The sequence below is a fragment of the Balearica regulorum genome, chromosome 1 (genome assembly GCF_011004875.1).
Source record: "Balearica regulorum gibbericeps isolate bBalReg1 chromosome 1, bBalReg1.pri, whole genome shotgun sequence".
Classification (NCBI taxonomy): domain Eukaryota; kingdom Metazoa; phylum Chordata; class Aves; order Gruiformes; family Gruidae; genus Balearica; species Balearica regulorum.
In genome coordinates, this window is record NC_046184.1 from 217,292,892 (window position 1) to 217,304,992 (window position 12,101).

The 12,101-nt window shown below is 43.5% G+C and overlaps 1 protein-coding gene across 3 annotated transcripts in view; it reads left to right on the forward strand.

Annotated features, from left to right (window-relative positions):
* The window catches only part of PPME1 (protein phosphatase methylesterase 1), a 34,886-nt gene that overhangs the window by 21,408 nt on the left and 1,377 nt on the right, over nucleotides 1-12,101 (forward strand). For 2 of the 3 annotated variants that reach the window (XM_075742645.1, XM_075742646.1), the window contains exons 5-14: nucleotides 49-100; nucleotides 1,838-1,992; nucleotides 2,511-2,601; nucleotides 3,169-3,234; nucleotides 3,731-3,863; nucleotides 4,598-4,727; nucleotides 5,419-5,463; nucleotides 6,428-6,492; nucleotides 7,510-7,577; nucleotides 8,855-11,159. In XM_075742645.1, coding sequence (XP_075598760.1) covers nucleotides 49-100; nucleotides 1,838-1,992; nucleotides 2,511-2,601; nucleotides 3,169-3,234; nucleotides 3,731-3,863; nucleotides 4,598-4,727; nucleotides 5,419-5,463; nucleotides 6,428-6,492; nucleotides 7,510-7,577; nucleotides 8,855-8,873 — 824 coding nt within the window. In that variant the 3' untranslated portion in view covers nucleotides 8,874-11,159. Of the gene's footprint in view, nucleotides 1-48; nucleotides 101-1,837; nucleotides 1,993-2,510; nucleotides 2,602-3,168; nucleotides 3,235-3,730; nucleotides 3,864-4,597; nucleotides 4,728-5,418; nucleotides 5,464-6,427; nucleotides 6,493-7,509; nucleotides 7,578-8,854; nucleotides 11,160-12,101 lie in introns of those variants that run through there. The other variant, XR_012833460.1, reaches the window with a different exon arrangement.

The window sequence follows — 12,101 nt, forward strand, 5'->3', positions numbered from 1 at the left end:
CTGAAGGTTTTCGGCTTACATGAACTTAACTTTTTTTTGTTCTTTCAGGAGAAACAAAAGTTAGGAATCCTGAAGATCTGTCTGCAGAGACTATGTCAAAGTAAGGAAGCTTACGCTCTCTCTTCAGTGTTTCACTTTTCACAGACCTTTATTTTCTTTCCATCATTGACCAATAAACTACTTGAGGACGCACAACCTTCATTCAGGGGAGCTGGAAGACAGTTTCATTTCACATTATTCTGGTAGTTGTCCCTTCTTTTCCTTCCGTTTTGGGACAGTTTGAAGTGGATTTGAAAATATTCCTCTTCTAGCTGAGTCAAATTCCAAACTGGCGTTGTTCTTTAGGTGCCCTCAGTTTTTAAACTCACTTTAAAGATCAGTGGCTTCATTGCCGTGAACCCTTTAAATCTGCAACACGCTGTAACACTTGCTAGGGATTTCCTAATAGACGGGGAACGCTTTCCTCACACATAACTGACTTTAGCTTGAAATCACCATTTTGGTTCTTTGTCTGCTCCCCGAGTGAGCATTGAGAGCGTGTCCGCCTTGGACTGGCCCCATCCCCAAAGTGTGGGTCACAGACTGAGACTTTTCAAGCGTGGAGGGAGTTGCTTTTTCAAACTACCATGACCTGCTTTGGGATGCAAATCCCCCTCTTGACAAAGCTGTAAGAAAAGCAAATACCCACTGCTAAGCACATTACGTTATGTCCACGTTGAGTACAAAGAGACTCTTTGCTCTGACTACAATTGAATCAGGAAGGATTTTGTAACCTTCCTATGAACAAATCCACTCGGTTTGTTGTGGGGAGGCCATGTGTGAAATGTATTCTGACTTCCATTGTGTACCTTATTGCTTTTGCTTACGGCTTGTCAGATCCTGATGTGTTGCTGTCCTGAGGAGATGCCGTATGAAATGATTAGGATTTTTTTTAGATCTGGAGCAGCACTACTGTGGGGGGAAAACAAGTTGCCTTTTGTTTTTAAACCTTTCTCTCATCTTAGCAATGAGTTTGAAAGTTATTCTTGAATAGTCTTTAAATGGGAGCTTTAAATTATAGCTGGTTTTCTTTTTTTTTTTTAATCAAATCCTGAAGCATTTTTCTCTGACAGAGCAGAGCAAACAAGCTGGTTAACCTTTTTTTTTTTTTTTTTTTTTTTGGGAATGGTTTTAGTCAGGGAAGCCAATTCGGGTGTCTTTAAAGTGCTCTTCAGTATATTTCAATCATTACCTCTGCTGTTGCTTTGGTTTTTGTGAATCGCACCAGCCAGCTTCCACGTGCTGCAGTGACGGTTTAAAGTAGGTGCCTTACGGAAAGGACGGGGAAATTGCCCTTTGCCTTGTAGTATCTGCGCTCATAGAGGGTCTGAATCTTTTTGCTTGTGCTCAGTGCTGTTTATCTTTGCCTTGGTCAGTGGGGTTCTGTTATTTTCTCTCTTTAATTGCAAAAGGTTTCTCCTTTTTTAGTCTTTGCTTCCATGCAAGAGGATTTGACAGCTTTCTCACTTTTTACTTAAAATTCCTACCAGCTAATGTCCGTGTAAAAGGTTCTCCTCAGGGATTGTTTATAAATGGGCACTTTTTGTTAATAAAAAGGGAAATGACATGCATGTCCAGGAAAGTATTGCCTTGAATGATTTTCTGTATTGGTGCCTAGATGAAACAGTGATAAGAGAATAAGCTTGTCTCAATTACCTGTGGATTAAATGAGCATACAGAGTGGATTTGGAGCCGGAATTCCATCCTGGATCTGTACTTTCTCCTCCCATTGTACAAACCTGCTTCGGAAATGTATCAAGGTAGAGATGCCAACCATGCTTTTATCTTGATTTGGCAGAGACGTAGGAAACGTGGTGGAAGCTCTGTACGGGGACCTTCCTCCCCCTATCATGCTGATCGGGCACAGCATGGGGGGTGCCATCGCAGTGCACACGGCGGTTGCAAATTTGGTGCCAAGTTTACTGGGTCTGTGCATGATTGATGTTGTGGAAGGTAAGTGTGTGTACCCTTGGACTGGGGTTCTCTCTTCCACACTGATCTTTCTTTTATCCCCAAATCCCTGGAATTACAGAAAGTTTTGCCCAGTTTTTAAACCAAGGCCAATCCCATCCTCCTAACAGATGCTTCCTACACAGAAGTCTTTCTAGTGTGACCCTTCCTTTTGCTTTTCCCAGATGATCTCTTTGTTTACTATTTTCCCGATAATTTCTTCACAATACTTTCTTGTTAGCAGGGAGAAGGGTGGGGTTTTTATGTAATTTGTGGTCCTGATGAGTGATTTCTGCCTTCTCTTACTATCTGAATGTCCTGCCTGCTCAAATATTAATTCTGTAACATGGGAGTAAGTGTGACCGTGGGCTTAGGAGTGCTAAGCTCTACTTTCCTTAACAGCATTAAATCCCCACTGAGCTCCAGCTCTCTCTGAGGGTGTTCCCTGGTAGCCACTTCTGTATAGAGGGATGTGGCGATTATTTCGTCAGATGCCATAAAGTTAAAATAATTGATTTTAGGTACAGCCATGGATGCGTTGAACAGCATGCAGAACTTCTTAAGGAGTCGTCCCAAAACATTCAAGTCACTTGAGAACGCCATTGAGTGGAGGTAATGCACATAGTCTCCAAAATCACTTGTCTTTGTAGCTCGATCTCTGAAGGAACCACAGTTTATATAATTTGTCTGTTTTCTCCTTTTGCGCTCACTTTCCCAACTATTGTCGCCAGTTCCTTGGCTGATTTGACAGGGAAAGAGGCCTCAAAAGATAATAAGTTCCTGGGAGAGTTGGCTAGGCGTTGGAGAAGGATCCTCTAAGAGCTTCAACAAATGGAAAGCTTTGTGATATGAATTGCAGCTTCCTTGTAAGTGTCCCAGCTATTAGAGAAGAAGCTTGAGACTTCCATCCCATGTGTAAGAAACAGGTTTTATTTCCGATTTAGCAAGAATTACTTAGACATTGGCAGCATTTCTCCCACGTGTCTTAAATTCACAATTACAGTGATAACGGGTATTAAGTAAGTCGGCACGTGGTGTGAGCCACTCTGAATGCCTTCTGAGAACAGGAGGTTTGGGGAAATCGTGAACTGTAAAGGGCTTTTGCTCCTGTTTCTGGACCTGCTGGTTACCAGTTCTGTTTAGTAACTATTTTTATTCTTCCAATTTTTTCTTTTCTAGTGTAAAAAGTGGACAAATAAGAAATCTTGAATCTGCCAGAGTTTCTATGGTCGGTCAAGTCAAACAGTAGGTGGTTTGTTGTTGGCTTGTTTATTTTTTTAATTAAAACTCTTAAAATCATCTTGTCTATTTTATAATACCGTTACTACAGAGTGTAAATGCACTTGAAAGTGAAACTTTCTTCTAGCAAACACAAATTTCTTATCATTTGATCACAGTTGGCACTGAATCATAGCCATGGAACTTAGAGAAAACCTGGCCAAAATTTCCCTGGGGCAAAAATCTGCCAAGAGCCGTGTTTTAAAAAGTTAATTACCACTGGTTGTGTATTCCTTGTTTTGTCTGCCTTTCCGCACGCATTAAGAAATAAGCGTTAATCTGATGCCTCTTCAGAAGTGGCTAGTCATGACTCTATCTTTCATGCACAGCTACTTTTAAACTTGAGGGGATTTTTTTTTTTTTTCAGCCAGTATCTGGGAAATTTCTGACCGTTTTAGGTTAAAACCTGTTATTTTTTGTGTTTGTTTTGGCAGGGAATCAGTTTCTGGTTTTATCTTCACAGATGCGAAGGGGCTGCCAGTCCTGAGTGTCCCAAAGCCATAGTGGAGGGTATTATTGAAGAAGAGGAGGAGGAGGAAGAGGATGAGGAAGGGGGAGGCTCTGTCAATAAAAGGAAGAAGGAAGATGACACAGAGGTAGGGAGTTTCTTGCTGTGTTTTCAGCTCATGTTTGCACGATGCTTCCTTGCAAGAGAAGTAGCCCGTAGCTATCCAAATTGTTCTAAGATAAAAGGGAGCAACTCCAGGGACCGAAAACTTTATATTGTGACTGTTGCTTTTCTTCTTTGTCTCGTACCACTGTTTCTATCTTGGACTGTTACCTTGAAAGCGTGTTTTTTGTGTTTGGTTTTCTTTCCTGAGATGCTCACAGATTTAATGCATATGGCCTGAATTGAGGAATGCTCTTTTCTGAGGCTTTGTGGCATTTCCGTTCCTTTCCACAGCACGGTAGCATTCAGGAGGTCGTAGAGGCAATTGCAACCTAGGAATGTAAATTCCTCGAGGAAAATCATTGTAGCCATCTCAGTTCCTTTTATTTCTATTTTACCTAAGTAAGAGCCAAGTCTGGACATTCAGACAATTTGTGAGCTATTTGTACGAGTAAAAAATAGCAAATCAAGTGCCCTGAATACTGCAGCCTTCTCTTGATCTATAGGTGTAGCTCCTGCTGACTTTCTTGTTCCCTACTGGTGTACTTTGTCTGTGATTTGGAGAGAAATTTAGGAGCAAGGAGGGTCACCCCCTGGAAGTGTGCAGTCCACCAGAGGGAGCCAGGATTTTTTATATATACTTGAAGTGGCACTCTGAGTTCATTCTTACTTCAGCTGTTTTACTGATCGCTAATGCACAACTCTCTCTCCTCCCTGCAGACAAAGAAGGAGCATTTATACACGTGGCGAATTGAACTGGCGAAAACAGAGAAGTACTGGGATGGCTGGTTCAGGGGTTTATCTAACCTCTTCCTAAGCTGTCCGACTCCAAAGCTTTTGCTTTTAGCTGGTACGTGTCTCTTCCGGTCCTGTTCACGATCAGTGGCTGTTCATCGCTGACTTCAGCGATGTCCCACATGTATTTTACAGAACAGGCTCAGCGTTTGGCTAGTGTCTTTCTCTGAGAATAGCAGACCTGTCTCTGCCACCTTGGCTCTTCTATATATCATGAAATATCATAAATGGGTCCATTTGATCCAGGCAGATCTGGAATTAGTTCAGAGCCTGTGATATCAAAAGAGTGACATACTGTGTATTGCTGCCGTTGGACGGGTGTTTTACTTGTACGGTGTGGAAGAGCAGCAAACAGGACAGATCCAAACTGCCCTTCAGCCTCCACTACTATGATATTTTCCCACAGATATGGGCCTGATCTGGACTTTTCAACTGAAAGTGAAATTATTGGTGTTCTAGAACCAGCTGTAGGCCCTTTCTGTACCCTGATCAGAAACTGTCTAACCAAGATAAATACCCTTTTAAGTTGTAGGGAAGGGTGTGTTCTTACATTTTTGGCTGGGGTTCTTTCCTGTCACTTTACTGTCTTGAGGTGCAGCAGTGAAAAGTCCTTGTGGGTGTCAGAGGTGGTATTTCTTTTGAGTTTTTCAAGCCAAATGTCTCCTTCAAAATGTTGAGTAAAGCCCTGCTTAGACGGTTATGTTCTCTCTGGCTTTTCTCCAATACATCTGTTTATTTGATTGTAGGTGTTGACAGGCTGGATAAAGATCTAACAATTGGACAGATGCAAGGTAAATATTTAATATTGTTACTCTATCCTTACTGTAATGCTCTTTTTTGGATGCTAGCTCGTTGCTATGGGTACACAAACGAGAGAGCGCTGGAATGGCCCCTTACTGGTGCAGTCTATATCAAAACAAACGTGTGTGACAGAATTAGTCCATTCCAAAGTGTTCTCTAGCTGTCTGTGCTTGTAGGAAAGGTGGAGAAGTTGAGAAGAGGTTGAATTAGAAGTTGTTACGGGCTGTTGCCATGGGTTTTGTTCAGTCTAGCATTCCACGTTTCCAGCAATGGGGCTGCCACACTTCTCTTGGATCAGAAGGATAGTCTGTGAGGGTTTTTCTAATCTCTTTTTTCCCTTTCTAATTACATTCCTGATGTTCCTAGCTAGAGCACTTGGGACCATCCAAAACTCTTTGGTCTCCTGGTGTTTCTGGCAGACATCAGACCAAGGTTCAGCATCTGCATTAACGGTTTGGCTTTGTTTTTTCTTTCTCCCTGTCCCAACTTCATTGATTTCCAGACCAACCAGTACTGGAAAGCAGTATTGGTAGCAGGTTAAACATTACGTTAAGGTAGATCTGATAACGCTTTCAACTTTGAAAGGCAGTCTCACCTGTACCAAGAAGCTCTAAAAAGTTTGGCTTCATTTGAACTCCTGGGAACCTGCTCTGGTTACACCTGGGAAGATGAATTAAGCAGCTGGTTCTTGCTTTCTATCGAAACTGGCTACTGCGTGTGTTGTACAGTTTACCTGAGAGTCCGGTCCCTCTTTGCCCAATGTGTGTAAAGAGGTTTAGTGAGCTTTGCAAAGAATCTGGGATTCTTTTTAAAGAGTTCATAGATTCATAGTGCTTTTAAGGGTGTAGGGTCTGATGTTTCCTGCGTCCGTGAGAACTGTTTGCCTAAACCATTGCTGTTAGAACTCGGGACCACTTAAAAAGCTGTTCCAGTGATGACTCTCTTGATCTGCAGGGAAGTTTCAGATGCAGGTCCTCCCGCAGTGTGGCCACGCAGTCCATGAAGATGCTCCAGACAAGGTGAGCCCTGCTGCGGGGTTGAAGCTACATAAGTCATGGTCTTCACAGCTTAACCGCAAGAGGGTTCTGTTACTTACTATGAAGCAGAGATACTTCTGGGGTGGTTTTTTGGCACAACATCTTAACTGGCTATTTGCGAAACAATTTGGATTTAATCACGATTTTAAACTGGCTGGAAAGCCTGGGCTAAGATGTTTCATGGCACAGGGCTTGGCCAGGTTATAGATTTAACTCTTAGGCTAACTCTTGGCACGTGCAGCGTGGATTTATCTTCCCTGCCTTTCCTCATGAAGTTCTCCACTCTCCCTTGTACTAAGCTGCAGCTTTTGGGGTTGGTCTGTGTTTTACCGAGTTGGGTGACTTGCGTTTTCCAAATAGAAAACAAATGTTACTGAAACAGCTTACGGACTGACGGAGCAGTGCTGCTTCTGGGTACTGCTGAAGTCAGTGTCCAGATAGAAGCAGGAATGTGGTGGAGCTGATGGAGCCTGTGGTTGGAAACACGTCTGGTTTTAAAGCTTGTTCTACGCTGACCGCTGTGAGTGTAAAACTCAGCCTTCCTGTGCTTCGCTTTACCAATCTGAAATAGGGATTTTTATCTAAATATACTGAGTTCTTACACTGTTACTCATTTTATTATAAATTTGAAGTGGTATTAGTATTACTGTCAGGTTACTGTCTTGAGTTATTCTTTATAGGAATGGCTTGCATTGAGATTTCGCCAGACCTTTTTTACCTGCTAAACTTAGGCATTGTTTTAAGAATTGCTGAAAGAGGCATGGAAAAAGGTTTGTTAGTTCTTGATTGTGCGGTCAGTGTCAGAGTAAAGGTGAAAGCACGTAGTTCCTTCTTTTATATATAGCTCTTAGTTTCAAAGGAGCAAACTTGATTCAGCAAGAGAGTCCTGATGATACAAACTGATGTTGGAAATGCTGCAGGCTTTGAAAACTACTGGATTTCTTCTTCTCTTCGTGTCCCTTTAAATTCTGTCTGATTTTTTTTTTTCCCTTCCCTCAGGTTGCTGAAGCTGTTGCGACGTTCCTGATCCGTCACAGGTTTACAGAGCCCATCGGTGGATTCCAGTCGTAAGGCTCTGCAGGTGTTAGAGCTACGCAGTCCTTGAGCAGAGCTCTTGCTTTTACTGCCTGCGTGTTTGGCTCTCAAAGTGGGAGGTTGGAGTTTTAGCATAATGCTAAAAACCACATGTAAACAAACAGCTTTGAATCAGACAGTAATATGTTTAATGTTCATGTGTTCTCTCTAAATTTCTTGCATATTAACTTGTGTTCCTGAAACCTCCTTCCTTGGAGGGGAGGAGCAAAGCAGATCCTCCCTAGCTGATTTCTTTCTTTATAGCCTGCCAGAAGGTAGAATTACAAGCTTTATGGTATTTAGTTTAAATAGCATTTTATTTAAGTAATCAAGGCCCTGTGTTTTGAAAACAACTTGCACTACGCTTCTTTGGCCGAGAGATAGTGGTGAGATTAGACAGGTAGAGCTGTGTGCTTCGCTTTGCAGACTTGCCATACTTATCTCATGTGTTTTCATATCATAATGAAGCCAGGCCTCTGCGATCAGCCGCCCAGCAGTGAGAAAAGGTTGTGACTGATAAGGGTGATCGGAAAAACTCCCAAAGTCTTAGAGTACCATAAAGCTGATAACTAAACCAACGCTTCAACCTCATAGAAGCTGCTAATCTGTTTTACCATTCACCTGAAAGATGATCCTAAACTGAGCATGTTTCTTAAGCAGTCCTGAAAAGTCTTCCTGCTTTTAGCTAAGAATTCTTCAACAAAAGGTAGAAGCCCCAAAACGTATGATGCTGTAGGACTGGCAATGCTAAAGAGGTATTGCTGGATGATCTTTCTTTTATTCCCCTTTATCCTGCGCCCTTGGGGATGAAACGGTAGAAATGTAGGACTGTGGACTGCGTATTTTAAATGTCATGAAAGGAGACAACGTGGGTTGATGTGTAAAGGGTGAGAGAGGGAGAAGGCCAAAGGGCTGTACCGCATTGTAATGTTGAATCTCCACCAGGTATTTTGGCAACCTGTGCTGTCGCTGTGAGTCTTTGCAGGCGCTAGCCTGTCGCTCCTGCTATTATGGTTGTAGCAAAAGCAGCTTTAAAACAAGAGGCTTGGTTGGAGAAAGTGAGGTGGCTCGCTGGCCTTACTGTGTCCTTAAGCCATAGACAGCAACGTTTTAAGCTTTCGTGCTTCTCACTGTTACATAGCTCACAAGTTACTGTTGTTTGGCCTTGTGCTAATCCACTAAATTTAGGGTGTTGCAGAGTGAAGTATCTGCAGAAAATACCTTGATTTTAACGTATGACCTTTCTTCCACTCTCCTTTTTCCCTCCTAGTGTGTTTCCTGCTTGTTAATACCCTGGTGTTCTCCAGCACTGAGTCTTGTTGTAAATAAACCGCACCAGAGGCCACTGTGATGTATCCATATCCTTTCATCTCTCCAGTTCAGCAGCAATGAGAAATTGGTGTGAGATTCATCCCCTAGAACTAGTTCTCCAGAATGTGTAAATGCTTAGGGACTTCCTTGCTGGGAAGCAGCTTGTACTGAAGACCATGAAAAGCTCTTCAGGCCCTTGGAAGTGGGCTCCTCTCTGCTGCCACAAGGAAAGACCTCCTGAAATCCCAAGTAGTCGATCATACCGATCTCCGTCGATTCTCAGGCTTTCTTGGACCCAACTGCAAAGGGGCTGTTGGCAGTCCAGATCCACCGAGGGCATTGCAGTATAGCCAAAGGCTTCCGGATTTCTCCGTGGAATCATCTAATCGTCTTTGAAGTGCCCCTTAGGTTTGTTTTTTTTTATATACACGTTTCTTTCCCCTAAAGCGGACGAGGAATCGGCTTCGTTGGGAGCTCAGGTTTCGTCTCACCAATGCCAGCCTTACGGGTTAACCTGCGGGAAGAGCCTCGGTGCTACTTTCCTGTGCAAAGTTGGACAGGACTGTAAAACAAAAAGGCGAGGGGGGACCGTGAGCTCCGTTTCAGAGTCTTGCAGCTTTCTTAATACTTGTTTTGAGTTCTCACTAAGAAAAATAGCCTGGATAACTCCGTCTGCTGCAGACACATAACAGGCAGGGGACTCTGGGGCTGCGTTTATGGGGAAGACCCAAGAGCAGCAGTAACAACGTGGTCAACAGGCAGCTTGGCTGTTCTCTGCACCTGGAACGTTGTTTATGCATTTCTTCTTGTAGCTGCTACACACAACTGAGCAGAGATCAGCACCTTTGGGATGAAAAAAAAAAAAAATGTAAAAAGTGCAGTAGATAAAACCCTGGAAGAGCTTGGAGTCGGTCCTGCTGATGTTGATGCAGAGGTGTAGGCAGCTGCTGCTGCAGTATGCTCCTCCCCAGGATTGGAGGAAAGACCTTGTTTTCGCTGTCGCCTTCTAGACCGTTTTGCTGCCTGCCTTCCATATTTCATGTAAAAGCAGTAGTTACACGGCGAGCTTTTCTTCAGGGTTAAATTATCCACAGACAGTTTGTCAGTTTGCTTTCACCTAAGAATCACTCTTGAGCGTAAGAGCAGACGCGTTTTGGAGCAGTTTTCCTCAATGTTTTGCTGGTGGATGTCTGAAATATTTTCTTTTTTTTTTTTGGCCCTGTGTCCATAACCCCTTGATGCTGTATGATGAAAGCAGTATTTTATTTTACCGCTGTTTTGCCGAGGCATAGTTCTGTCGTTGGCCTGATTTGGGAGCTGCGATGTGCATCCGTGTGTATGTCCTGTGACGAGAGCCATCAGGAATTCTTGGCGTTTGCGAAGCGCAGGTGGGGCAAAGGGAGACGGTGCGAAGAGCTGGCGAAGCCTGGTTTAACTTCGGCGTTTACCCTGATGGAGAGCCACTCATCTCCTCCGATTCATTCGCATGTGAGCCCTGGACACAGCGGTCGTGACCTTGCTCTGTGTCCCTCCCCTGACACATCAGGGTGGGAAATGCCTGAATTAGAGACGAGAAAGCCTCATTCCAGAGAGCTCTCCTCTCTCCTGGCGCTGTGGCCAACGGCACTCAGGTGTTACAAGAGCAATTGCTGGCTCCTGGCGCTTCCCTCCTTAAGTCACCGTGTTAATTATTGCACATAGTTTACTGTGACCTTGATGTAACTTCCAGCCTTGTTTTAGTTGCTGATGAATTAAATGGATCTTCAGTAGTTAAGATGCAAATTAGCACTTTCCCCAGCTGTATCCTGAAGATTGGCAAAATTCTCGGTCCTTTCCAGACAACTCCTGTGTTCAAATTGTTAGAGATTAAATAATACGGTGTGTATGTCCAGAGTCTCACTTCACGGGATAGTTAAGCATGTGCCTGTTGTCATAATCGTGAATGATTTCGGGAAAGTCACATTCCTCCGTGCTGAAGTAACTTGGAAGATCTGGCTATGAGTGGTTCGTTGCGGTAACTCCTTGCGTTTGCCTCTCATGTTATCCCCTTCATTTGCTTTTACAGTTTGCGAGATATTAAAAAAAAAAAAAATAAGAACAAACCTCCATGGAAAGCGAAAGAAAATCGGGTTTGTATTCTGTAGAAGCACCGTCGGAAAAATGAACGCCTGTTTCTGAATCCTGTGGGCTCCCCAGAATTATATTTTGTTGTTACCATTTGAGAAGTGAGTGGAAAAAAAAAAAATAAATATTTCAACAGCCTATTTAATGTGGCGTTGCTCTGTGCCAAGCTCTCGGTCCTGACTTGCACAGAATAAGCAGTTCAGGGACTCATGCGGTGCTGGCTTCAAAAAAAAAAGGTGACCACAGGGACAGCAGCAATAGCGGGTGGGTGGGTGGAGGGGGAATTCCTTTCGGCTGTGTCGAGCCACGTACATTTTTGAGACTGTACTTCTGTCTGAAAAATATTAATGCTCCTCTTGCGGTTTCTTCTCCCTTTTCGGGGAGCTACAGGCGGAGGTAAAACGGTATTTAGGTGAAGGATAGCGCAGACCATGGTAAAAGTAGCTGCAGAGAGAAGAAATGTTCTCTCTGACTCATGAAAAATGGGGACATGTAGAAAATCCCCCCATAACTACCAGCTTTTCACTGCGTTTTTCCACAGCCTGCAGCATTGTACCATCTCCCTGTAAAAGCAGATAAACAGGAGGCGGCTGTCTGAATTGAAAGGATGCTGGCTTTACGCTGGTGCTTCTGATTATTTAGAAATCTCTCTTGCTTTTGTTCCAGTTGTTGGATTGAGGATCGGTGGAAACTTTCACAATGGAAAATCCCAAGGCTTGGCAGGAGATGCAGTTTGGGAGGCTGGTTTGTTGCAGGGTTCACTTCTTAAATTTTCCAAATCAGACCCAGGACAGGTTTTGCCACCTCCTGAGTTATATGCACCAGAGATTGTAGATTCCAGGAGCGTTGAGATTGTTGGAGAAAGATATTTCCTGTTTTGCTGAAGCGTATAGTTTTTGCTTTGAATACGGATCCTGTGAACACAGAGCTCGGATGCGTGTCTTTGCACGGTTCCTCTGTGCTGGTGTTTTGAGAAGGTTATTGATGACCAGAGCGATCGATACGTACAGATGCAGACGGTCGGTGTTGAAATGCTTGCCGAATTGTGTTGCTGTGCAGAGCTCGCTTTTCTTTGGAGCCTT